At 54.6% G+C, this 26,109-nt stretch overlaps 1 protein-coding gene and 1 long non-coding RNA gene across 3 annotated transcripts; one reads left to right on the forward strand and one right to left on the reverse strand.

Moving 5' to 3' along the window:
* Positions 1 to 153: 153 nt before the first annotated feature.
* EPHA1 (EPH receptor A1) lies at positions 154 to 15,080 on the reverse strand. The gene is made up of 18 exons (XM_045857633.1): positions 14,940 to 15,080; positions 13,855 to 13,919; positions 9,722 to 10,003; positions 8,179 to 8,575; positions 7,773 to 7,928; positions 7,124 to 7,468; positions 6,854 to 6,981; positions 6,484 to 6,634; positions 5,929 to 6,025; positions 5,672 to 5,730; positions 4,710 to 4,835; positions 3,439 to 3,624; positions 3,212 to 3,273; positions 2,885 to 3,091; positions 2,546 to 2,695; positions 2,105 to 2,298; positions 520 to 675; positions 154 to 430 (listed from the first exon to the last, which is right to left on the reverse strand). The coding sequence occupies exons 1-18, from the start codon at positions 15,019 to 15,021 to the stop codon at positions 352 to 354; spliced, it is 2,922 nt and encodes a 973-aa protein (XP_045713589.1). The 5' UTR covers positions 15,022 to 15,080; the 3' UTR covers positions 154 to 351.
* A 6,151-nt stretch (positions 15,081 to 21,231) lies between these two features.
* LOC123831003 lies at positions 21,232 to 26,068 on the forward strand. Of its 2 annotated transcripts, none has more exons than XR_006787849.1 (3): positions 21,232 to 21,440; positions 24,831 to 24,940; positions 25,840 to 26,068. It is a non-coding gene; the product is annotated as an uncharacterized LOC123831003 (long non-coding RNA). The 2 variants fall into 2 exon arrangements; XR_006787848.1 differs by lacking the exon at positions 21,232 to 21,440 and adding an exon at positions 24,059 to 24,226.
* Positions 26,069 to 26,109: the final 41 nt, after the last annotated feature.

The following is a 26,109-nucleotide window of genomic DNA, read 5'->3' on the forward strand; positions in this document are numbered from 1 at the left end:
TTCTTAGCAGTGGTCTCTTTTGTGCTACAGATGGAGGAGGTGGAGGGATAAAAAAAAAACCAGGGGTCAAGGTGAAAACTCAGCTCCTGTTTATTTATAAAAATATATATATGTATATGTATATGTATATGTATATGTATATGTATATGTATATATATATTAAACCCTCCCTCCCTCAGCTCCCTCCCAGCACTACTGTTTTACAGAGGCTCGCAGCCTCCAGAGGCAAGTTCCTCAGGGGAGGGCGGGCGGGCACAGCACCAAGGTCTGGTCAGCTGAGGGAGGAGGGGGCATGAGTGACCCTGGCCCCGTCCCTGCTTCCTGAGGACAGAGGTGGGGGGAGGGGAGGACTCAGTCCTTGAACCCCTGAATACTGCAAAGAATGCGCTTCTGGTGTCCGGGCAGCGTGATCCCCATCTGCACCAGGTCCCTGTGGTCAAGGAAGAGGGTTGGTGAGCGGGTGGGCAGGCGGGCTCAAACCCCAGCAGCCCTCCCCTGCTGGGCCCCCAGGCTCCTCACTCCGCAGTCAGATCCAGCACACACTCCATGGTGTCCAGCCCGGCTGAGCGGAAGTGCAGGATGTAGCGTTTCATGCGGATGGACTCCAGCCACTCAGGGACGCTTCGGTAGGGGATCCCGTCTGAGCCACTCAGGCTGGGCAGGCGCAGGGTTACCCTAGGGGACACGGGGCTGCCTCAGTCAGGCTGGAAGGCAGGGGCCGTCCTCGGCTTTCCTGAAACCCCCCCAGGCACAGCCTGTGAGCCTCCGGGGCCAGCAGTCTAGCTGCTGTCTGGGCACAGAGATTATCGAGACTTTGCGGATTAGCCAGGCCATTGTCTGTGAACCCACTTCCTGGCCTGCTTCCTGGTGCGCTCGCAGCAGTGGGCAGCAGATGGACAGCCCGTGGGGAGGGGCCAGCCCTGCAAGTTCCCAGCGCACAGTTACTACCAGCCCATCCCCACTGGAGTGGCCAGTTCTAGGCAATAGGTGGGGTGCCGCTTAAGACACGAATGCATCAACTATCGCAGCCGAGCCAAAGCGGAGGCCTGGAGCCCGAGCGTGGTCCTGCCTGTTTGCAGGGTGGCCGCTGAGCGCTGGGCGCAGCCCCTGGTGGCCACCTCCAAGCTTGGCTGTTATTCTTGCACTCGGACACCCACAATACAATGAGTGTTCCTGTGCTAACGCCAGCCAGAGCCAAAAACCATTAGCAAAGTAAATCTACTGGGGGAAAAACGTCCAGCATTCCAGAAAGATTAGCACATGCAGTCTCCAGTGTATGAGGGAGTTGTGCTCCAAAAGATAGTTTCAAAAGTTGGAGCACATTTTCTCCCAGAAGGAAGGTTATATATGGTGGTTTGATACAGGGGCCAGCGTGCCAGGGCTGGTTTGCCCGATAAAGCGCTGGACGTCCAGCCTTGCCCGCCTCCTCCGTCTCCCCGCACTCCCCACCCCCCCCACCGGTTCCTTCTCCACATCCTGCCAATGTTTTTGGTGAAATGCAGTTCTGACCATGTCCCTCCCATGGGCAGTCTTTTTAAAAACAAGTCAATAGTTCTCAGGATAAAGTCCAAACTTCGCAGCAGAGCTGGTCCTCCTTGCAGTGACCCCGCTACCTCTCCAGCTTCGTCTCTGGCCACTGTCCCTGGACTGGGCACTGCCAGCTGCCGTCACCCTGCACGGCTTGCAATCAGCCTGCCCCCAGCTCCCCAAACCCACACCGGGCAGGTGATCTGGAAGCCTTCCCAGACCCTGCAAGGCTGCCCCTCACAGTCATGACATCCCGCTGCCTGTCCCTTGCCACTCAGCCTGTCGTCCCCACTGCAACCTGAGTGACCGAACTCCCCAGCGCTGGTATCAGTTTGCAAGCTCTGCTTGTATCTGCCTCCCATCTCCCTGTTGGCTTCCTATCTCCCATCAGACTGCAGCCGTCAGGGGTGGGACTGCATCTCTCCACCAAAGTGGCTGCTCCCCGAGGGCACAGACTGTGGTCATGCCCTGTGTCCGGAGCTGTGCAGGCCCAGCACTTGGTGGCTGTGGCCGAAAGCCCATTTCCGTTCCCCCAGATGTGCCCTCTGCATCCTGTGGCCCTGCCCAGTGTGGTTACTTGGGGTCGAAGTTGGCCACGGTCCGCAGGGTGTGGGGGGTGTCCAGCAGTTGCTCCAGGTGTGTCTTCAGCTGGTGGAAGGAGGGCCGACGGCCACAGTCGTAGGCCCAGCAGTTCTTCATGAGCTCATAGAGAGCGGCGGGGCAGTCCACGGGGGGAGGCAGCCGGTAGCCATCCTCGATGCTCTTCATGACCTGCCATGGGGGGGGGGGGGGTTGAGGCCCGCGGCAGGAAGCTACCCTGGCAGTTCATGCAAGGTCATGCAAAGGAGCCTCTACCTTCCCCTCCATCCCCACCACCTGACCAGCAGTAAGGAGAACAGGGTGTGAAGCGAAGGGGACCAGAGGGGGCGAGAGTGCAGGAAAACTATGGGTCAGGAAGTGGCAATGAGAGTATGTGCAGGGAGGGCCATGGAAGGGTGTGGGGAGTAGCCAGGCTCACCTCCTGATTGCTCATCTCCCCGTAGGGCTTGTCCCCGAAGCTCAGCACCTCCCACATCACAATGCCAAAGCTCCACACGTCACTGGCCGTGGTGAAGATCCGATGCGCGATGGCTTCCGGTGCTGTCCAGCGGATGGGGATCTTCCCTCCCTATTAAAGCATGTAGGACAGAAGGCCAGCGCATTTCAGGGCCTGGAGGAGGGGTGAAAACGTCCCTCTCCTCCATGAAGTCAGTGTGTCCGCGGGAACACGGGTCCGTGTTTGTCGTACACGTGTGCCTGTGTGCATGACATGAAACCGTGTGCATGTCTGCATACGCAGCGAGTACAGGGCTCTCACCTGGGTTTCGTAGGTGCCATCAAAGTTGTCCAGGAGACGGGTGAGGCCAAAGTCAGACACCTTGCAGCACAGGTTCTGGCTCACTAAGATGTTTCTGGCGGCCAGGTCCCGGTGGACATAACTGTGGTCACTGAGGTAGGTCATACCAGATGCAATGCCCAGCAGCATGGCCACCAGCTGCCCAGGCACCAGCTGGTCCTCCCGCTCCTGCACCAGGGTGAGTGGAGGGTCAGGGGATGGGCAGGGTGGCCTCTCCCCAAACCAGGAATCAATCCCCAGGGCTTCATGGTACATCCCGCTTCCCGGCTGGTCCTCTGCCCTGCTCACCCTCAGGAAGGCATCCAGGGCTCCGTTCTCCATAAACTCCGTGATGATCATGATGGGCTTTCCTGAGACACAGAGCACATCACCATGGCAACCTCCACCCCATCTCCACCCCAAACCACCAGAACCAGATTTCCTGCTCTTGGCAAAAACACCTTCCCTTCCCTTCCAGTGGTCTCACACCCTCCTTCCTCCCCTCCACCCCAGCGCCTGGAGACCAATCCTCATACTCTTCGTGACCACGCCTTCCAGGTGCAGGATGTGCGGGTGGTTGAACTGGCCCATGATGGTTGCCTCTCGGAGGAAGTTCCACCAGTGGCCGTCTGGAGACGTGTCCTTCAAGGTCTTAATAGCCACAGTCTTGCATTCCTGGCTGGGGATCCTCAGGGTCCCTTGATACACTTCCCCAAACTCTCCTGGGCAGAAAGAAAACAGGGTCCTGGCCCCACGCACTGTTAGGCTCCCCATGGGGGACAGATGACATCCTCTAGCCCACAGGTGGCAAACACAAGGCCCGTGGGCCAAATCCCACCCTCCACCTTGTTTTATCCGGCCTGGCACCTTGTTTCTACCCTGTGGCAGTGCCAAGCTCTCGCTTAACTGTTAAGCAGTAGTTACATTTATACAGTCCTAAAAGTACATTTGGCCCTTTGAAGGCAACCACGAGGCTGATGTGGCCCCCGGTGAGAAGGAGTTTGACACCCCTGCTCTAGTCCCTCAGTTCTCTCTTCTTCTCTGGACCAGAAACCTGGTGTGTCCTTTCTGGGACAGGAGCTGGGCTGTACTTCCAGGGGAAGGGGCCGGGAGTCTGGGGCAGGAGTGCACTTCCACCCTCTGGTCAGCACGGTCTCCCGGGTGAGCATGGTGCGTGGCCAGCGGCAGGTGCTCAGGAAACACTGGGTGTGGTGCACGGGCACTGGGCTGTGTTCACGAGGGGCAGGCGTGCTCAGGGCCGGCAGCAGCACAAGTGGCCGGGGAGGCTGATCACCGCCACTCTCCTCTGCGGGTTCCTCTGGTCGCAGCTTGGCCGGTGCGGCCGCACAATCAGCAGAGACACTGCCAAGCTTTGTTCTGTGCTCAGATCCATTTTCCCTGGTGACCCAAGGGATCAGGGCAGCCCAAGGACGCTGGGCCCTGGTGGGGTAGGATGCGAGGCGAGGGAGGCTCTGAACCGCCCCCACGTGTGGGAACCACCTGAGAAGGGCTCCAGCCTGGGCACCGTGACCCCTGCCCCCCTTGATAAGGAAGATGTGTCTAATGCTCTTTATCAGAAACTCCATAACCCCAGCAGCAGATTGTGCACGAGGTGGGGACTGTTCCAGGACACTCGATAAGGGGGCGACAACAGCAGTTCAAGGACACAGAGTGGAGCAGAGAGGGAACTGGTCTGGGAGCGCCTGGGCCAGAGGGGAGGCCAGCGGGGAGGCCAGCAGGGCTCCACAGGGAAAGGCCAGAAGGAAGCGGCTCCTTGCTGCCACCCAGAGGGACCGGCGGGGCTCACCTTCCCCTATGACCGTGTCCACGACCAGCCAGGCTGGGTCGAGTTCCTGGGTGAAGTTCAGGGCTCCCTGGGCAGGGTCCTCATACGCCTGCAGGTCTACATAGGGCTTCAGCCACAGCTTGTCCTCTGCAGGGAGAACGGGGCAGGCCGGACCACAGGAGGGTCAGCTTCAGGGCCCTAGAGTGGTGGGGGGAGGGGCCGGCCTCGGCCTGGACCTCGACCCTCTCATTCTTCTGTTCCCTGAGGAGTCCTGTTTTGGCTGAAGTGGGAGAAAGTCTTTCTCCTTGGCAACAGAGCCTCCACAGCCAGCTTTTCTGAGCACAAACCTCCTGTGTCCTCACCCCCAAGGTCCAGAGCAGCGGGTCGGAAACCAGACGGAGAGTGTCCGTGGCCTCCAGTTACCCAATCTTCCCACGGCTCGTTGACCCCTCAAATGCCTCGCCCTTCCCACTCACCCCTGCCCACCAGGCTCCTCGAATCACTCACACCTCGTTCCCCGTCCCAGACCACCCTCACCCCTGCCCCACCACTGGGATGGACCGCTGACTCCCCTTCTTGAGGCACCTAATGAAGTGACCAGCAGGCACCCCACGTGCCTCGGAGGACTTCAGGGAGCCTGCCAAGCCCCTCCGGCCCAGCCCCCCAGCCCAGGGACCTGGCCAGGCAGGATGGGGAGGCCGCCGGGGGCCCGGATGTTGGTCCGGCGGCACCGACAGCTAATTGGTAATTGCACAGAGCTCTCTCGGGCACCATCAGTACAAAGTTAATTAACCCAAGTTAATTAGGTAGCAAAACACGAAAACCCTAAAGACAATAGAGCCCACTTGTACCCCCGATGTTGGCCCAGGAAATGTGGGTCCTTTGGTCCCGCCCCCAGAGGCACCTCCCAACACATATGCACACACATGTGCACACACATGCACACACACATGCACACACGTGCACAGGTTCTCCTGGCTCACCTCCATCCACATTGTCGACACGATCCCGCTTCCTCTGCTGCCGCTGTCGCTGACCTCTCCTGGGGGGAAGGGGAGGGGAGGGGACAGCTTCTTCAGGGTCCCGGGATCACCTCAGGGACCCTGGCTGAGTTTTCCCAGGGTGCAGGGTCAAGGCATGGGCACAGTGGAGGATGGGAGGGTTGCTGGGACTGCTTTCAGGGGCTTCTGGCCAGACGAAGGGACCCGGGGTGGTGTCTGGGGAGGGGCAGGAGGGGCACCTGGACCGGCAGACGAGGATCCCGAGCAGCAGCCCCACGCCCAGCAGCATCCCGAAGACGAGGGCCACGATCTCGCCTCCCGTCAGGCGCCTGGAAACTGAGGCACACACACAAGGTGACGTGAGGGAGGCTGGGCACTCAGAGTCCAAGGGGCTGATGGGCCGGAGGCCAGCAGGGCGAGCCCAGGGGCAGGGCCCGCTGCCGGCCTCAGGTGCGTCCCGTAACTGGGGAGACAGGTGCGTGGGAGGGAGAGCGAGCACGTGGGAAGGGCCGCCCAGAGGAACCGCAGCCTGGCTGCCTGCGGCTGGGCGCTCAGTGAGCGGTCAGATCTGATTGGGATGCCGGCTGGCTGCGCGGAGGGGCGGCAGGCGTGCCTGAGATCACTGTGGGGAGACCTGGTGCGCGTCTGTGTGGGGCCGCCCCCCGCTCTGGAAGCAGCGTGTGTGGGTGTGTGGACAGAGCGGAAGGGTGCTTGGCTGGAACAGGGTCCGAAAGGCCTCGGTGGGACAACGGGTGCCTGCGCATCTGGGGCAGAGCAAAGGGTGAGCCACCCACCTGGTGGGCTCGTCCGAAACTCATGGTCGGGGGAGAAAGGGCCGGGGCCCTGCGGGGTCAACATCCGGACCCTGACGGTGTACGTGGTGTCTGGCTGCAGCTCGGTCAGCAAGACTCTGGCTTCGGGCACCATCCTGTGCCATTCTTCATCCTGTGGGCGGGGCTCGTGTTGACCGGGCCGGGCGGAGCCCGGCCTGGTGGAGGGGACGGGCGGGCTTGGGAGCACACAGAGGCAGAGGCGTGGGTTGGGGGGTAACCATCGCAGGGCTCTGTGTAGGTTTTCGTCCCAGGGAGCCATCCTGCAGCCCGGAGGCCAGACGTTGGGGTGGGCCAGGAACAGACCTGGAGACTCACTCAGCCGCGTCCTCACCTGGTTCAGCACGTGGAGCTCGTAGGTCAGGTTGCCGCCCGGGCTTCGCGGCTGGGACCCCTCCCAGGTCAGCTCCAGCTGCCGCGGCTCCTTCTTCACCAGCCTCAGCGACAGGCCAGCTGGTGCCTCTGCGAGCCCAGAGGGTCCCGGTGGATTTGGAAGAGGAAATCATTGAGCAGCTTTTCGATGGCTCCCTGCCCATCAGTTTGTTCCTGGGGCTCCCTCCGGGGCCGGTCCCCCCGCCGCCCGCTGCCGGGCCCCCCCCCTCACCTGTGTGCCCCAGGCTGACGCTGAGCAAGGCACTGGTGGACTTGGAGGTGGCCAGCTCCGACACTCCATTTTGGGCTTGGACGTTGAAGGTGTAGTTGGTGTAGGGTTCAAGGCCGTGGACATGCACCGAGAGCACGAGGAGCCCCCTGGCCCCCGGGGAGAAGCGCACGTTTTCCCCACAGCGCTGGCAGGCGCCTTCACCCGGCCCTGCTCCCTGACACTGAGAACACTCCACGCTGTATCTCACGTCCTGGCGTCCCCCCATGTCGGCCGGGGGTGCCCAGCGCAGGGAGAGCTGAGCCCCCAGAACAGAGAAGCTCAGGTTTTGAGGGGCTGAGGGGGGGCCTGTGGGAGAAGAGGGGCCATGAGTAGCAGCCTAACCTGCTGGCTCCTTACCACCCCAATTCTTGAAGGCCACCAAAGGCCGCCAGGGAGCCGGACTCCTACTGAGGAAAAGGCAGCTTTGTCTGGGCTCTGCATTTTGGGGGGGCAGGGTGGTGAGCAGGGGCAGGGGAGAAACTCTAAGTGTCGGACACCCCAGACAGTCAGTGCCCAATACCTGATAAGCCCTGGGCGATTCCAGTCCTAACACGGGCTCAGCAAGGGCCCCGCGCCCCTCCCCAGCGGCTGGGTCCTGCCCGGGACTCACGTGTGCACGCTGCCTGGGGACCCTCCCCGGGGGCTCGGTAGTGGCCGCTCTCACAGGCACAGAGGGTGGCTCCCTCAGACTCGGCCGTGCTGTGCTGGGGGCACTTGAGACAACTGGGCGAGTCCATGTCCGCCCGGTAGGAGCCGCTGGGGCAGGCTGCAGAGGGTGCACAGTGCTGTGGTCATTCGGTGTTTTCATGGGTAGAATCACACCCTCCCCGCCCTCACCGCATCCTTGTATTGGAAACACTCCCCCATATGCAACCCTAGGGCCCTCAGACACTCACTCAGTTTAATAATCTCTGACACAGAGCCTTGGTTTCCCTCCCTCCCTCGGCACCCTGGACACTGTCCCCCTCCCCCGAGTGGCCCCTGCAGGGTGTCACCACCTCCCTGGATACCCTTACCAAGGCATGCTTCTCCGCCTTCCTCATAGCCAGGCTCACAGTGGCACCAGCCCATGGGCACCAGCCACTCGCCGTTGGAGCTGCAGTGCATGCGGGGGGCTCCCGAGGGGACAGGGCTCGGCTGGGCATGGGGCACGCAGGTGCCCGCCACTTCCACCAGCCTGCCGGGACGGGGGAGCGTGTCAGGGAACTGGGCCAAGGCGTGCACAGCCTCAGGGCAGCGCTGGTAGAACACGCGTACGGACACCAGGGCCACACAGGCCCCCGGGTTGTGGAAAGCGAGGTAGAGGCCGCGGCGTGTGAGGTGGCCCAGGGAGCAGCGCTCCAGGTTCATCTTCATCTCGCCAGACGCGAGGTCCCGGATGGTGAAGCTCTGGTCTGCAGCCACCGTGGTGACCTGGGGAGGCGGGGGCAGAGGGGAGCAACCACACAACAGAAACAATAGCTTGCTTAATGCTTTGCCATCACACAACCATAAACCGAGGGCTTTTACATGGGAGCGACTGAGCTAAGCATTTTAGATGCATTATGCTACTCAGTCCAGGCAATGGCCTCAGAGAGGTGGAGTGAACAGCCATCCCCATCTAACTGACAAGGAGACTGAGGCTAGGAGGGGTGGGAGAGCTTGTCTGGGGTCACACCGCTAGGTTCGGAACCTGGGCCGTGGGGCACTGGCTCATATAATTTCTGCCACTTGAAGCTGTAGCCCCGCCTCCGTGCCAATGGGATGATCGGTTATAAAGTGTGTCATAATTCATTTATTACCAATAACAAACTTTACAACATCGTCTCTTTGGGAAAATCCGTGAGAACATCCTATCATCATATGCTTTTAACTCTTCTGCATTCCAGTGGGGTTTTTTTTAATTTTATTCATTTATTTTTAGAGAGAAGGGAAGGAGAAAAAAAGGGAGAGAAACACTGATGTGTGGTTGCCTCTCATGTGCCACCCCTACTGAGGACCCGGCCTGCAGCAACCCAAGCATGTGCCCTGACTGGGAATTGAACCAGCGACTCTTTGGTTTGTGGGCCCACACTCAATCTAGTGAACCACACCAGCCGGGGCTCCAGTGTTTTTTTTTTGTTGTTGTTTTGTTTTTTTTTCCTTGAGTAGGAAAGAAAGGACTGCTAGGAGAGACACCTGCAGAGAACTACCTTCCTACAGGACTGGGGCAGTGCCCATGGGGACGGGTCACGCAAGAACGCCGTGGGTGCTGATGGGAAGCACCCAGCTGGAAGAGGCTGGAGCACCTCTTCCCCGCCTCCCGCATGGCACGCTGTTATTGCAGCGGATGCTGGCAAAAAACGAGGCGGCCTCTACTACTGCTACGTTAAGACACGGAAACCAGAGCTCAGAGAGGTAAAGGGACGCACGCCCAGAGTCGGGACGCAGCCGCAAAGGTACTCAAATCCAGTTCTTCTGAACTCCAGTCCCACTGCCTCCTCATTATCGGACACCTAGGTCTTCGGCTTTGTCTTAGCTGAGTGGGGACATGGGAAGGAGGGAGGCAGGGGTCCAAATGGCCCTGAGGGGTGAAAGTACCTTCTGGAACATGGGCCGACGGAGCTGAATGCCCACGTCCTGGTCGCTCTCCATGTACAGAAGGTTGAAGGTTTCCTTGCAGCCTAGGGTCCCCGCCTCCCCGGGGAAGCTCTTACAGTCTCGCACGGTAAACTTAAGCTCCACGTGGACGCTCGAAGCCTCCTCCCCTCGGTAGATCCAATTGGAACGAAGCCAGTGGTCGGTGTCTCCGCCTCCTTGCACGGGGCAGTCCTGGTACATGTACAGGGGGGTCCCATTCAGCATCTGCTGCGTCCCGCTCCACTGCCGGAGGAAAGGCAAAGTCAGTCTCCTGGTCTTTGTGTTCCAGAGCTCACGGCAAGGAAGCCGGGGTCAGAACCCCCCAGGTTCACCCTACTTGTCCTGCCCTCTCCCCATCCCCTCAGCCCCAGAGTAGTAGATTTGAGTGTTAGAGTGAGAGATCTATACGGATACAGAATGGGGGAGATGACACCCCCTTTACCTCCCTGGCCAGCCCTGGTCCCTTCAAGTAGCGCACCCCAAGTACAAATGTCTGGGCACCAATGTTGACCTATTTCATCAGTAAAGCTTGTTTACTGAGGGCAGACTTTCGTAGCCAAAGCTCATTCACAAAATTTTCTGCCCATTTGTTCAGAGAAGAGGAGACCGTGTTCAATACTGAGGTCCGTCAGCTTTTGGGGAGCAAGCAGCAGCACAGAATGCTTCTGTGTAAGCGAATCTCCCCCGTCCCACACGCATCCAGTAATGGCCCCTGTCAAAACCAACAACTCCTGGGCACCATCCAGTCCACCCCTCCTTAATTTCTCCTACTTTAAAAAGAATGCTTCAACTCAGTTAATCATGGCTAGCACTTCCCATGAAGCAACTGAGTCACAGCCAGCTTACATAACTTGCCCAAGGCACTGAGCTATGAAGAGGCAGCGCGGGGATGTGCACCCAGGCACTCTGGGCTCCTGAGTTTATGCCGATAGTCATTATGTCTCTATGTGCTTATTACAAAATCAAAGGACCAACATTTACATATAGTAAAAAGTGAAAGTCCTCCTATCCATGCACCCCAACTGCTGGAGGAAGCCACTCTTACCGATTTGGAGTAAAACTTGACAGACCATTTTTAGCACCTCTAGCGCAATGTTTGAATGTGTGTGTGTGTGTGTGTGTGTTCAACATAAATTAAAAAAAATATGCAAGTGTTATTCTGTAAGATAGTGTTTGCTTTTAGCCAGAAGTCTTTGAGATATCCACATGCATGTATAGAGATCCACCTACTTCTTTTTAGCAATCCATAAAATAGTCATCCATTGGGTCGATGTACCAAACTTTATTTCATCATTCACCTATTGTTGGGCATCTAGGGAGCTTCCAGCTGTTTTTTTTTTAAGTAAACATATACAGATTTCTACAGAACTGCTGTATCAACGGGTAAACATATTACACATTTTATAACATTTTGCCAAATTATCCTCCAAGAAGACTTTCTCAGTTTATACTTCCACCAGTAATGCCCCAGAGCTCATTTTCTGTAAAGCTTGTCAACACTGGATATTAAAATTTTCTTATTTTTGGCTAGTCTTACAGACAGAATGCAGCTTCTTGCCATTTTAATCTATATTTCTTTGAGAGGAGATTGTATGTTGCTCTTGTTCACTGGCTATTTGTATTTTTATGCAATTATCTCTTGTCTGATATGCTATTGTTTTCTTTTTTCTCAAGTTTTATTTGTTTACTTATGTTCAATGGAATTTTGGGGGGTGATCTATTGTTATCTTTTGATTGTTCACTTGGATGAGCTTTTTAAGTATTATGGACATTAACCATTTGCTTGAAATGCATGTTTCAAATATTTTCTCCCTGTCATGCCCTTTTACTTGGCTAATAATGTCTTTGATGTTGACATATATTTAAAATTTTTAGATAATAACATCTAGAGTCTTTTCCTTTATGATTTTGGGGTTGTGTGCTTTGTTTGAGAAGCACATCCCATCCCAAACTTGTCCCAAACTTGTAAATGTCTATATTTTCTGCTAGTATTTTTATAGCTTTGGTTTTTAGATTTGAATTCTAATCTCCCTACTACTTATTTTTTTTGGTATAGTACAAAGATGCAATTTTGCCTTTTTAAAAAAATTATAGGCATTCAATTGTCAACTTATTGACAAGCTTACACTTTCCACACTGATTTGCAATTCCGAAGTTATCACATACTAAAATCTCATATACGTGGGTTTCTTTTTGAGCTTTCTATTCTATTCCATTGACCTGAGTACTCCTGCATCTGGGCAAGTCTGCTGTTTCATTATTCTCCCTTTCCAAAAAATATTAGCTATTCAGAAGTATTTTCCCTGCCAGATGAACTTAAGAAAGAAACTCTGAAATTCATAAAATATTCCTTTGATATTTGGGTTGCAACCTCCTCAGTTTATAGAGAAGAGACTACTGGCCTTCACTTGAGAAAGTTCCCTTTCCCAAGCCTTCCACTCCATTAATCCGAGGGCATTCATCGCTACTCTCTGCCCTGGGAAAAGGCAAGAAACTACCCACGTGGGGTGGCGTGGGACAGGGACAGGTTTCTGCATTACGTTAGGGAGTTCACAGACTGGGCGAGGGTTGTCGAGGCACTGAAGCTGGGGTGACAGAAGGCACCCAGAGCGAAGTGGAGGGCAGGTGGGAGGGCGGTGGGTGGCTAATGCGCAGCGTCTTAGCCAGACTACAGCTGGAGCCGGAGAAGCAGATGTTCCCAGCTGTAACTCGCCTCTCCGGGTTCCAGCGGTGAGCAAAGGCGAGGACCAGCTGCCCGGGATCAGCAACAAGGGTCCTTTCACTTATCACTCAGGCACTGCTGGCTGCTATGTGAGTGCCTTCTGGGGAGCCTGGACCTGAGTGCGTGTTTTGAAAAGATGAGGAGGCGAGAGGACAAGGACAACAGCGGGGGTGTGTAACAGCTGCTGTCTTCTTGCCCTCCTAGTGCTGTGTAGCCTGGGCTGCGAAGGGCGCCTGGCTTCCACTCTGGCCCAATTAGGGAAGAGTTATTTGGGTGGAGGTGGCAGGGGCACGGTGCAGGCCTGTGGGAGCCGGCAGGTGGGCCCGCAGCCCTCATTGTGGAACGATTAGCTGGTTTATGAGATGAGGCGCCTATTAGGGCTGGCCTAATGCGGGATTTTCCAAGCAGCCCCTCCTGTAGGATACATTATGGTTTAGTCTATTAATTCTAATTACAGGCTACTCTGCGGGAGAGCTGAGATCGATCCAGGACCCCAGGGCACAGAGGGAGAGAAAGCCAGTCACCCCAACCCCAGAAACCGAGGCTGATAGGAAAGGGAAAAGGGGACCCCAGAGAAAGGGGTTTAGGACCAGAGGGAAGACAGGCCATACATTCTAGGACTCTAAGGCCAGGGTCCTGGAGGCTGCGGCAACCGGGCCAGCCTCCCGAGTTCCCTGCACACCTTGCAGAGTGGCCAGAAGGTGTTCTCTGGGACTCAAGGTCCGACCTCTGCTCCCTGGGTTTTAGGAATGTCCAGGAGACTTGAGGCAGACTTCAACAGCTGGGGGGACACATGATGTGCCTGTGCTGGGGAGCGGGGAGGAGAGGCCAGGGCTCGGGGACCCCTACTGAGGCAGCTTCTAACGTTGGGGGAGTCACAGTGCCTATGAAGAACGTGATGAAGACACCGGCTATCCTCTCCAGCAAAAAAAAAAAAAAAAAAGTCCACATACATACACACAACTCTGAACATACTTCTGTGGGATTCCTTGATGCCCTGGAACTTATCTTAGCAACTTCTTTTGGGATGAGTGGACCTCAGACTGAGGATGCTTTGCTGTTTTGGTCTCAGCCCTCTACCATCCCCAGGATGGTCCCTTGTCTCCCTAGAAGGTCCTAAGCTGTTTGCAGCCCCTCTGCCCTGGGGCAGGAAGGGGAGGAGACAGGCATTGAAGCTCTCCCCATGGGGTGAAGCCTGACCCCCACCGTGCCCCATTCAGGAGGTTCTGAGTCACCTCCCCTCCCCCTCCAGAGGAGGCACTTCCAGTTTTTCCTGCTCTTTTCTCCTGTTCCTCCACCCACCTCTCCACCCCGCTTCCCACTGGCCCTCAGCCTTGAGCCATCCTGAGTCCTGCCCTCCCCTGACACTTACCCCGTCCTGGGGATCCAGCAGCCAGCCCAACTCTCCCTGAGCGGTGCTCGTGTCCATCAGAGTGACTGAAGGTGGGGAGGAAAGGGGCCTGTCACCTCTGGGGGAGGGGGCCCCCACAAGCTGCCCACACTCCTCATCCTGGGCCCCCAGTCCCCAGCATCCTGTTCCTGAGAGCTGGGACGTCCCGAGGCTCAGGCGGGGACAGTGGCCCAGGAAGGACTGGAGAGCTCCGGGGACTAATAGCCCGTTGTCCCTCTGGAGTGTGACAGGAGGAAAGCAAAGTGGGGCAAGGGTTGGAGGGCTGGGTCTTTGACCCAAGTAAACGTAGGGAGCATTTGGAAGAGCTGCCACAGGGAGGGCCTGCACCCTCTCCCTCAGCGGGGGGCCCATCAGCTGCAGAATGCAAGGGTGTGTGGGTGAGACAGGTGCTCAGCTTCGGGGGGTCATGAATGGGTAGAAGGTGGACAGGGGACCTTAGAGTGATTTCTGAGTGGCAGGCTCCCACCACTGGCAAGGGGCCTGCTCTGCCTGTGATTGGCGGTGTGGAGGGGGGTACAATACACAGCTCCAAGTCTGGGAAGTCGGGGTAGCAGAGCCGGAGAGGTTGGGCAAGCCTGCCCAGGGAAGGCTTGGCCTCTACATCTGAAACCCTTGCGCCCCGAGTTCCAACCCTTCTCCAGCGGCAGGTCTCTCTGTCGCCTGGCTTAGGTTGACAATAAGGCGCTTCCACCTCCCACAGCAGAGGGTTCAGATGCCTGGGCTGGGCGCTTGAGGCTGAGAGGGCCCAGTCGCGAGGACCCCCCTCACCCGCCCGCCATTGTTGGGGTGGGGGTCTGGACGCTGCTCCTCGCACCCCACCCCCACTCGCAAACTGCTGCCCAGCAGGGGCGGGGGTGGCTGGCCCGTGAAAGCAGCTGTCCGGGTTCAAAGACCAAAGATTGGCCTGGCCAGTCGATGCCCTGACGCCGATAAAGCAAGAGCGCGGGAGAGGGGCGCGAGGAGAGGCCTCCTCAGGAATGCCGGCTCCTGGAGGAGGGTGCCAGCAGGACGAGGGGAAGGGATGGGCCGGGGGTGGGGGTCTGTACCTTCCTTGGCGCGCGCCCCTGGGGGCAGCGGGGCGCAGAGCAGCAGCAGCAGCCCAAGCCCCAGGAGCCAGCGCCGCTCCATGGCGCGGAGCCGGGACCTGGGACAGTGGCCCAGACTGCTGAGCCAGGTGGCGAGGACTGAGGGGAGCCAGGCCGGCCGAGTGGGGGCGGGGGGCGGGGCTGGCTCCCGGGGGGCGGAGTCCCGGCCTCACCTGGATCACCTTCTTAAAGGGACAGTAGGGCAGGAAGGAAACTTGTTCGACAGGTAATAAACTTCTAAAACCGGAGGCGTCTTGACCGGAATGAGACTGCCGGCGCCGCCTAGTGGGTGGGATTAGGAATGGACTAACCCAGTCCTAATTCTAACCCTGCCAACCCAGTGTTGATCCAGCCTTTAGCCTCATTCTGCCTTGGATTTCAACTATACCTTGTGTTTCTCTCCCCGCCTTTCTTCAGGGCCCAGCACTGTCACAGATACCGAGGAAGGCAGGGGCTTTCAGTCCAGTAGGGGAAGGCTTAGATAACCCCAATGTAGGGCGGGGTCCGCCCTTGGAGAAGCTCCTGGAAGGTTGGAAGCGGAGCACACTCAGCCGGCAGGGCACTTTAGGTGAGCCTTCTGGAAGTAGGCGTTGTGAGTTGGGTTTTGCGTGGCAGAGATTGGGAAAGACGTGAGCAAGGGCCCGAAGGCAGGAAGGTGCGTCCTGGGAGTGGTGAATGGGCCAGCTTGACTGCTGGGGCGCAGGATTTATGTTGGGAGCCAGGAAGAAAGGGAGGTGCAGGTGCCGGCCAGAATGGCGAAGGTCCCCGTAAACACAGCAGGCACAGTAGGGCGTTTGACCTTACCTTGCACTTTGCAGAGCAGGCAAGAGGAGCTTGGGGGATTCTGGGACTGAAGGGGTCCAGCCTGCTTTAGCCCTACCTAGTGGTGGTGTCAATCCACCGGCCTCCCAACCTCTCGGGGATGGCCTTCTATTATATTTAATAGCTGCTTATTCTGTTTTTACTTTCCATGCATTAAGCCTGGAAACATCAAAGAGGAAGTCGTCCTTGCCTTGCCCTGAACAAACCATTCCTCTGAGGAGTGTTGGGGGCCAGGGCATAAAGCGAGCACACGGGTGACTGAAATGTCAGCAGGGGTGGACCGCAGGGGAGGTGCAGAACAGGTGCCGGAGGCTCAGAGGGGAGTGGCGCATTCACTGCGCACGGGCAGTGGCCTGCGCTCGCGGAGCCCTGCTTCCTGAACCCCTCCCCGGCCCCATCGCATGGGGGTGAATCACGCATCGCTCTCCTGTTGTTGAAGTCCTTGTGTGTTTTGGTCACTGTGGAGGAAGGGAGGCGGTGCATTCATTCTAGGCGCTTGTTTTAGTTTCAAAAATTAATACTTCTCTGAGTGTGTGTGTGTGTGTGTGTGTTCTATTTATACCTATATAAAGAAAAGGGCTTGTAATGTCCCAACCCACGCTATCCTCACTGGTATGAATAAGTAAATACAGTGCATGTACGTTGGTTGGAAAATGTACACGAAACAGATAAGACACAGAAGGGAAAGTTGAATTCTCCCTCTTTCCACCCTCCAATTCCTGTCCCCAAAGTTTACCCCCACCCACCGTTCCTTGTGATTCTCCCAGGATTTCCCCCTGTGTGCACGGCATCAGTTTCCCCCTTCTACTTGCACACGTACACATGCTTTTAGCACATACACACAGAGGGGCCGAGGAACCCACCCGCTCAGCACCGGGGGCCTCTTTCTAATGGAAGGCCTTTGGGGAAGAGGCGGAGGCCCCCCACAGGCTCACTGGGGTCAGAGCTTGGTGACTTCAGCAGGGAGGAATGGGCGAAGGGTGCACAGCCAACAGGAGGGGGAAATGGAGCAAGCTTTGGACAATTGCTGCTAGGAAATCAGCCAGACTGTGGTGAGGTAATGCATGTGCACGTTGCTGTAGTTTGTTAAAGTTACAAGGCTCTGGGGACTCAAGGGGGGTGGGGTGGGGGCTGCTGGGGTAGGCGGAGGTGGAGTCACAGGAGTCTTGCTTTTGTTGAAGATTGCTTCTCAGCCCCCGGGTCAGCACGGCGGGGGCGTGAAAGCCCACCTTCCAGCTGCGTTCAGCATGATCCCAGTTGACAATTCCTCATTCCCTTTGCCGTGGGAGGAGGCACACCTTCCATTTGGCCTCTGTCCTTAACTAGCAGCGCAGCTTTTGTCAAGTTATTTACACGCTCCGGACCTGAGTTTCCTTAGACCTGGCTGATCTCTGGGGCCATTTCCAGGAAAGAAGGCGGGGTTCAGAGTCAGAGGACCTGGGCCAGCTGTGCCTCCATGTCCTTCGCTGTAGCGTGGGATCCGTGGTGCCCACCTCCTGGGGCTGGTGTGATGAGTCAAAGAGGAGAAAGCGCTTTGCTAACTCTTAAGTCCTGGATGGATGTTAGAGTGCTGGAACAACGAACGGGCTAAGGGAGAGCAATGGGGTCACCGCCACCCCCCCACTCCCAAATATGCCTTTTGGGATATTGATTTTAAGCTGGTTATTAAGAAATAGAAGACTCAGAAAGTATCTTTGACTTTCCCCTCTTACCTTCCTCAAGGAACTCTGGTAGAAAAAGCCTCCTTAAAGGAGAGGAGCTTCACCTTAATTTTACAACACCAGTGAACTGCATGCAGCAGACAGGGAGACAGACACCTGGCAGACTCTGCTTGTTGAACTTGTCTCCATGTCCCTGTGTTTCCAGGTGGGCCTGTGAGTGTTCGTCGGCCATGTGTCTGTGCTTTCTCGTCTACCTGTGAATTGCCTGCTTTCGGTTTAAAATTGCAAATGTCCACCCCTCCGCTTTGTCCAACATGGCATAGAAACCTCAGCTGCCCGATGGGGTTTGGGGGCTCATGTCTCATGGCGTGCCCTCCCCCATGTGCTCTGTAGTGACTTTTGGACATGTGGTCCTGTTAATCTGTCTCATGTTAATTCGAGTATTAGCCCAGCTAGCACTTGGAAGATGGGAGGAAAGTTATTTTTTGTCCCCCAGCAAGGCCACATATGACTTACTGAGGTTCCCCTCACTGAAGTCTCCCAGGTTACTCCCGGAGTGGAGCGACCTCTGTGACTAGGCATCTATTTTTTTTTCTTTTTAAAAACAATTATACCACAGGATCATTTGCATAAAATGAATTGCTCCCATTCCAAGTGTACAGTTCAATGGGTTCTGACAAATGCTGACGCCCTGGTAACCACCACCTCTGTCAATTACAGAACACTTTCATCACCCAAAAAACAACCCTCCTGCCCTTTGCGGCCAATCCCACCTCCGGCCCCAGACTTCCTGACAAAATGTGTCCCGGTCCAAAATTTCAAGTAGTGTCCGGATCCTGGCTCTGTCCCTTCAGCATGAGCCCTCAGGCCCACCCACTCTGTGGGCCTCCGTAGTTTGCTCCTTCTGCTTGCTAACCAGTATTCCCTGTGTGGGCGCCCTAGACACACCTGGCTCCTTGCTGACCTGGGGTAAGGCAGATTCCACCCAGCCTGGGTCAAGGCCTTCTATGTCCACAGGCTGGCTAAAACCCTGCTTAATCTGGAGGGTAACCCAGTAAGCTGCCAGCAACCACAATGAGAGCGTCAGCGCACATTAGTTCACCAGGCTAGTGGGTATTGCGTGCCCTAGCAAGGGCCTGCATGCGTGGGCCCCAAACAGCTTTGTCTGGGCTGCGTGGGGCTGGCCTGCACTTGCAGGCAACATGAACTGGGAGACCGAGCCCAGTGAGGAGGGGAGAAACAGCCTTTTCCGTACGACAGCCGGTGGCCTCTGCACATCTTTGATCGTCCGGCTCGTTGGGTCCTCCTCTTTGCTTCCGCCTCACTCTTTCCTGTCTGCTCTCTGGCCCTCCTCTGCCGCGGGCAGCAGAGGCGGGATGGCCACAGCCACCATTTATTGCAGGCCTACGCAGGCTGCCAGGCACTGCACAGGCATTGTTTCACTGACTTCTCACACCAACACTTGGCGGGAGGTTATCATTAGCCCCATTTTATAGATGCAGAAACCTGAGGCACAGGGAGTCGAAGGTAGTTGCCCCAAGTCAGTTAGTCACAGAATCAGGATTTCACCCCAGTTCTATCTGACTCTGTGGTCTGCGGGCTCTACTCAGGGTTTCCGGAAGCAAAAAAAAAAAAAAAGTAGTGAATACCTAACTTTTGTTCTACTCCCTGCCTCCACCCCTCCACCTGCCCCACCCAAGGGTAAACAAAATCCTGCTTTAAAGTATAAACAAGAAAATACAAGAAAGAAAAAAACCCTCAGGGATTAGGTCTGCCTGTTTTTGAACTGTATAAAATAGAATCATCCGATAGGCATTCTTTGGTGTCTGAGTTCTTTCATTTCCTTACGTCTGGGAGATTTATTCATGTGGTCGGTGCTGATTTACGCTCATTGCTGTATGCCCTTCCATTGTGTGAAGAACACCTTCTTTTTAAAGCCCTCTTGACTGGCGGTTAAACGTTCTACTCTTGAATTGCTGCACTGGGTGACTCCCCTGGTTTATCTGGCTAATCAGGGTGTCTCTCAAACAGGCTTCATGTTCCCAGAAGGCACTTCCGTGCCTTTTTCAAGGAGACTTTTTGTTAGCCCCATGGCTCCTTACCAGCTTAAATATAGGAAGAGCCGGCTCTGAGCAATGCCACCCACCCCAGTGATGCCTCTTCGCCCCCCTCCCTCCCCTCCTCCATATTCTCTTTGCCCCGAGGAAGACACCTAATCTGTTTAGGTAGCTGCAGCTCTTCATACCAGAAGCAGGGCTGTTTGGGGATGGAGGCAGTTTGGAGTTTTCTCTGAGGTGCCAGGGGCACGGGTTCTCATACTGTTCCCCTCGATAGGGGTGTGATCTTGGGCAAATCACCTAGCCTCTCTGAGCCTCGGCCTCCTCACCTACTACATGGGGGAGATGGTGATCAACACCTACCTCACAATACAGGAGGTGAGTGTACATGTGATAAGGTATCACCACACAATCTGTGTCCTCCAGAACAGGGTTATTTGGGAGAATCAAATAAAATAATCAAATAGGTCTGAAGAATCAAAGGAAATGTCTGCTGAACTGAAGAAGGAGACTGAGTGGCATCAGCCCCCGACTTAAAAGGGCTGCTCAGTTGAAGCTTGGATCTCAAGAAAAGGCAAACGAAGAATAAAGAAAGAGCTAAGAGAAATCACTCAGTCCGTTTGGATGATGAGGCATTACGGGAATAAACACCACTCTGATACTTTGGGACATGTGGCATTTCTTTCTGCATTTGCTTTTTTAAAAAAATGTCTCCGAGCCCTGGCTGGCGTAGCTCAGTGGATTGAGCGTGGGCTGCGAACCAAAGTGTCGCAGGTTCGATTCCCAGTCAGGGTACATGCCTGGGTTGCAGGCCATGACCCCCAGCAACCGCACATTGATGTTTCTCTCTCTCTCTCTCTATCTCCCTCCCTTCCCTCTCTAAAAATAAATAAATAAAATCTTTAAAAAAACAACAACAATGGATTAAAGGTTTAAAAAAATGTCTCTGTATTGGCCCTATTAACACCTCCAAAGCATTCTGTTTGTTTTAGGGGCGAGAAGCTGGAGGAGAGGCTGCACGCCTGCATGCCATTCTAGCCTGGACCTCAGAAGGGGAGGCCCGAGTCGAAGAGTGGACCATGGCAGCCACAAAGGGGCTGCAGATGGGACTGTTCCTGGTGCTAATGCGCAAGACTAAGGGGGCGCCATGGGAATTTGCTGGGGATGATGCCTCACTTCCAAGTGCATATTTTGGTACAACCTTTACCTCAACCCCTTCCGCACCCTCATTCTTAACTGGTCTTACTTGCTCCAGAGTAAAAACAAAACCGGTTCACCATCCTGTGAGTTCATGGAATTTCTGGAGCGAGGACATGCAAACCTGGAGAGGGTCCCGGCCCCTTCAGGGGGCTCAGAATTCCTCATCCTGACGTTTGTGTGTGTGTCTCAGGAGAAACCGCTGCGTCTCCACCTGACCTTGTTTGTTTGACTGCCTGCGAAGTTCATGCGGCTCACCTGAGACACTCAAGCGCTGCCCCAGTGCTCAGGCAGGTAGAAGGGAGGCAGGGAAAGGACGAGAACAAATGCAGCTCAGTGAACTGGGGCACGTCAGAAATTCAACAGGAACAAGTTGAGACAGGTGTTGAACACCAGATCCTCTGGGAGAAGAGCCTGAACTTGGTCCTTGTCAAAACGTTTACTGGTTAGACCGCAGGAGGAGGGTGAGTGGGAAACCAGCCATGGTTTAAAGTCCATACCAGTGTGGCTGGTATGAGCGACGAGAGGGCTTTGCCTTCCGGATTAGGCTTGGTTTATTTGAAAAATGTACGATTTTATTGCTAGTCTAGGCTGGGAGTTCTGGGGAATGAACGGCTGGAGAAGGCTGGGATGTACATTGGCATAGCCCACACTCACAGTTTTAAGTGGCTGGTCCGGTGGCCTGGAGGTGATATTACCTTGTTGTCTTATAAAAGCAGTAGTTGGTAAGTATGAGCTCTATTAATGGGGCATAAACTTGATTCTTTTTATGCTTTGAAGAGGTTTTTCATTTGTTTTTAATGCAGTGATTCTCTTAGGGCGATCTGCAATTTCTTCTAACAAGTCCTAGTTAGAAAGTTACTGTTATAAATGTAAACACACACACACGTTTGAACATACACATACCAGTTACCTCTTTTAAGGAATCAATATGTATCACTCTAAACATATCCCTGAGTTAGGAAGGGACCCAGGCCCTAGGTCATAAAAATCTCAGCGCCACCTGGCGAGGAGAGTAGGTAACTGCACCTGTAATTTCAAATTCCAGGTGTGCGATATATCAAATAGATTTAATTGCTGTTTATAAAATCTTAGAACAGCACGAGACTGTTTATCCACACAGTGTGAAAGTGGCAGGCATTCTCATCTCTAGGAAAATGGGTAGGCTTTAGGCTAAAAAGCAGCTTTCTTAGCTTGCCTTGCCTTCCCACGAACTTGGCCTTTGACATTAAAGGAGGAAAGGTCCAAGTGGGCACTGGAGGGAGAGAGGGGCTGGTCCTGCTTCGTCTTCAGCATCAGACACACAGAAAGGCAGGAACCAAGCCATGGAGGAGGGGCTGCCTGGGAGGAAAGGCTTGTTTGCAGTGAGCCTGTTGGGTACCAGCTAGAGAGAGAGGTTCCCACTCCTGCTAAACCTCCTTCTGCAGATGCTGCCTTGTCCTCTAGGCTGAGTGCAGGCTCAGAAGAGTGGCAGCCAGCAGCATGGCTTCTTCTTCTTTATCCTTCACTTCCAAGCTTTCCTCCCTTCTTTCTTTTAACATGATTACTGGAAAGTGCTGTTTCTTAGGCCAAGGTTAAGACACTTGAGAGAGGCACCAAGGTTAGTGGAAAGGATGTTCAGTAGCCCCGGGATTCAGACGGACTTGGACTAGAATTCAGGCTTCCTGCTTCCACGGGGTAGGACTGTGGACATTTTTCTTAACCTCTCTGAGACTCAGCATCCTCAGATGCAGGGGTTTCTTTGCCTTCTAGAAGCGTGTGTGTGTGTGTGTGTGTGTGTGTGTGTAGAGGTGCCCCCAAGTGGAAGGCAGCTCTAGTAAGCCCTAAGGTAGAGGCAGAAGCGTGAGAATACAGGCAGCTGGTTTGGACAGGAACAGTATGGGGAGAATGGAACCTTGCTTGGGGCCTGGTGGGTAGTAGGGCTTCCAAAGAGGATTTCCTTCCTTCCTTCCTTCCTTCCTTCCTTCCTTCCTTCCTTCCTTCCTTCCTTCCTTCCTTCCTTCCTTCCTTCCTTCCTTCCCTCACTCAGCAAAAATGGATTGAGGCCCTATAATGAGCTAGGAGGCGCTGTTTTAGGTGCTGGGGATAGACAAGGATAAATTTAAAAAATAGAAAAGATAAATCCCCACCTCACTGGTTTACATTCTAGGGAGAGAAGCCAGAGAGTACACAAATCAGTAACCAAATATGTTTTTCAAGTGGTGAGAAATACTGGGGGAGAAGCTAAAACAGGGCCAGGGAGGGGATTATATGAGGTCTGTATTATACAGGGTCCAGTACAAATAACACCCCTGTTGTATTACATAAAGATCTTTTTTACAAAATCATAAGCACGTAATTCTGTCACATAACAATGTCACGCTCAAGCATACCACATGACATCTTTGGTGAAACGTTCAAATTGCTGATGTCCATCTCATGTGAGATATTCACATACCCTACCAACCACACTCGAGCAGGCGTTACTTCTGCTGGACCCTGTATGTGGAGAAGGAGTTTGGGCAGAGCGTTGAAGAACAGAAGGGAATGTGCCAGCAACCAGGGGCAGGGGGCGGGGGCGTGGTGAAAGGAAGATACCCTCAGGAAGGCAGGTGGGAGCTGGCCTTGGTGACCAGCTTGCAGAACGAGATCTCCTCCATGTAACCAGGAGGCAGCCAGTTTTGAACGTGGGAACCGTGTGAGCAGGCGGTGGTTTTGAGCTCCGGTGGCCAGTGGAGAAAAGTGCAGTGGGAGGGGAGAACCCGAGAGAGAGAGAGACAGGTCCGGGTGCGAGAGAATCAGGCCTCCAACTCAGGCAGTGGGTGAAAGGCCTAGACGAGCGGCATTTCACTGGCATCATCACAGGGTGCGTTGGCTGGTTAGACAGGGAGGTGAGGGAAGTTAACCAATTCATACAGTATAATCATGTTGATAGAGTCATATTCGTGATTGAAAAGAAAAGCACTTCTCAGCATGAAAGTAAGTGTTCTGGAATGAAGGGCTGCACCCTGAAAAGCGCTTTAGAGATAATGGTGACAAACCCGTGTGATAATATGACTTATAACAAGAAATAAATATTTGGTCTTAGCGACCCTTTTCTGGCACTGAGCTCCTAAAACCTCTGGCATTTCCAGAGAAGGGAGTGACAAGTGTTCTTTGTTATGTTAATGAGGTAATTTCTGGACAGCCCTAGGTGTGGGGCTGGTTGCCAGGGGACCTGGCCACGTGATGAAAAGGTTGGAACTTTTAGTCCCACCCCCTGACCTAGGGGGAAGGGAGAGGAAAGGGATGGGAAGATGAGTTAATCACCCATTGCTTCAACCAACCATGACTACTTGAGGAAGCTTCCAGCAAAACCCCGAAGGGCAAGGCTTGGAGAACATTCCGTTGGGGGAACGTGTACAGATGTGGGGGAAAGCCGCTCACCTGGAGAGGGCACGGGAGCTCAGAGCCCCCTCCCCATACCTCGCCCTCTGCATCTCTGCACCTGGCTGTTCCTGAGTTATATCCTTTATAGTACACTGATAAGCTAGTGAGTAAACTGCTTTCCTGAGTTCTGCGAACAGCCCTAGCTAATTAATCAAACCCCAGGAGGCAGTTGTGGGAACCTTTGATGTACAGCCAGTTGGTCAGAAGCACAGGTGACCATCTGGATTTGAACTGGCACCTCAAGTGGAAGCGCAGAGTCTTGTGGGGCTGAGCCTTTAACCCGTGGGATCCAGTGCTACCTCTGGGTAGACAGTGTCAGAGCTGAGTTGTAGGACACCCAGCTGGTGCCTCAGAATTGCTTGAGAGTGTGGGGGGAAGCCCCATACATTGGAACTGAGTGCGGAATTGTAGTTGGAATCAAATCGTGTGTCGGGATTTTGTCTGTCTGCGTGGGGTGCGCTGGCTGGAGAGACCGAGCTGGGGTTGGTGGTGGCGAGTGAGAGGCAGGGCACCAGAGGGGTCTGTCTGGAAGCGGGTAGTTTGACAGAGGACAGGACGGGAGAGCATGTCGAGATCCGGCGGGTGTTTTGCCTTTCAGAGCAAAACATTAGCTAAAAAGGATCAAGATGCAAGAGGACGTGTATGAAGATGTGCAGTGAGGTGGGACATGGGACATAGCCTCCTCCTTGTCTATTCTGTCCCCGCAGAGCCTTCTGTGGAACCTGTGTCATCAGGTGGTCCTTGCGGAATCAGAGTCTTGGTTTTCTTGGAAGGCTAGGCGGCCAAGGACCCATGGCCATCTGCTGCTTGGCACCCGGTAGGAGAGTGAAAATTTCAACCACGCTGACATTTTTCTGTCCTTTCTTTCATTATTACACTCTATTCCTGCTGTCTGCTCCTCCGAGCCCTGTGATTTACCTTAGGCTCCTGCTCTGCGATACAGGTTTATACCGACCCACAGTCCGGCCGGACTGAGAATCAAGGTCACTGCCTAGTGCTCCTTGGCCCGCCGGCTCTCTCCCTCGGGTGTGGGATCTTCACTGTTCTCCTGTGGCTCTGGTCTGCTGCCCAGAGTGGTTTTGTCTGGAAGAGGCGCCCAATTCACTCAGTTCTTTATGTGCCTTTTATTTCCTGGGGAGGATTTGATTTTGTTCTCTCTTCCTTTATCGCCTTTCCGGCTTGAAAGACATCCCTCGCTGTCATTTTGCAGTTCTCAGAACTAAAAAGAAAACCTATGGGATAAAAGAAGCATGGCATTGACCTTGTCATTGTCATCATTATCCTTTCCTTTATCCCCAGGACTTGAGGAAGCATTGATTGTAACTGGCCTGTGGGGACAGCAAGGTCATGGTCCAAAAACCCTCTTGGTCCTTAGGGGATGGAGAGTTTGACACCTTGGACACTCACATACAATGGAAGTGACCAAATGCTTAATTTTACTGGGTGTGTCCTCACTCCCTTCGAGCCCCCTTCCTCTGCTAGCGGGGAGGCCCTGGGCAGGTGGCTTGAGTTCTCCTGGCTTCCAGTGGGGACAGGAGATCTCACCAGAGGTTCAGCAGAACCACATGGTCTGTAAAGGCCTGGTCAGTGTTAAGATCTATGATTGCATGAATGCCATCGACTTGAAGGTCCCAGAAACAAGGTCAAAATCAATCCAGCGTACTTTCACAAGAAATCTCACTCTCGCCTTTTTCCTTTTGCCTTGTTGCTTCCGAGAGAGCCAGGTGGGTTGCCCGCAGCTCTACTGGAGCCACCCAAGGAAGTTCGGCCAGGGTTCTCGGTCTAGCCGCGTCTGCTCACACTGGCTGGATCTGATCTGGAAATGCTGTCTCAAGGAGTGCTGCAGATTTTTCCATCTGTACACAAAGGATATAGGCTTCCTTATCTTGGATTTAGTGGACTTCTGTGAATGCATCCTAAGACATTACCTTACCGCAGAAACAACGCTACCTCATTGTGTGGAAAATAAAAACTTCAATTATGAGT

The sequence above is a fragment of the Phyllostomus hastatus genome, unplaced genomic scaffold, assembly GCF_019186645.2.
Source record: "Phyllostomus hastatus isolate PE091 unplaced genomic scaffold, TTU_PhHast_1.1 phas_scaffold_142, whole genome shotgun sequence".
NCBI classification, from domain to species: Eukaryota; Metazoa; Chordata; class Mammalia; order Chiroptera; family Phyllostomidae; genus Phyllostomus; species Phyllostomus hastatus.

Bases quoted from the DNA above. Each gene is read 5' to 3' on its own strand.
- EPHA1 (XM_045857633.1), bottom strand. From the start codon at position 15,021: ATGGAGCGGCGCTGGCTCCTGGGGCTTGGGCTGCTGCTGCTGCTCTGC. The intron at 10,004-13,854 runs GTAAGTGTCAGG...TTCCTCCGGCAG, and splicing joins TGCTGGATCCCCAGGACGGG to TGGAGCGGGACGCAGCAGAT. The intron at 3,092-3,211 runs GTGAGCAGGGCA...ACCCTGGTGCAG, and splicing joins CCCTGGATGCCTTCCTGAGG to GAGCGGGAGGACCAGCTGGT.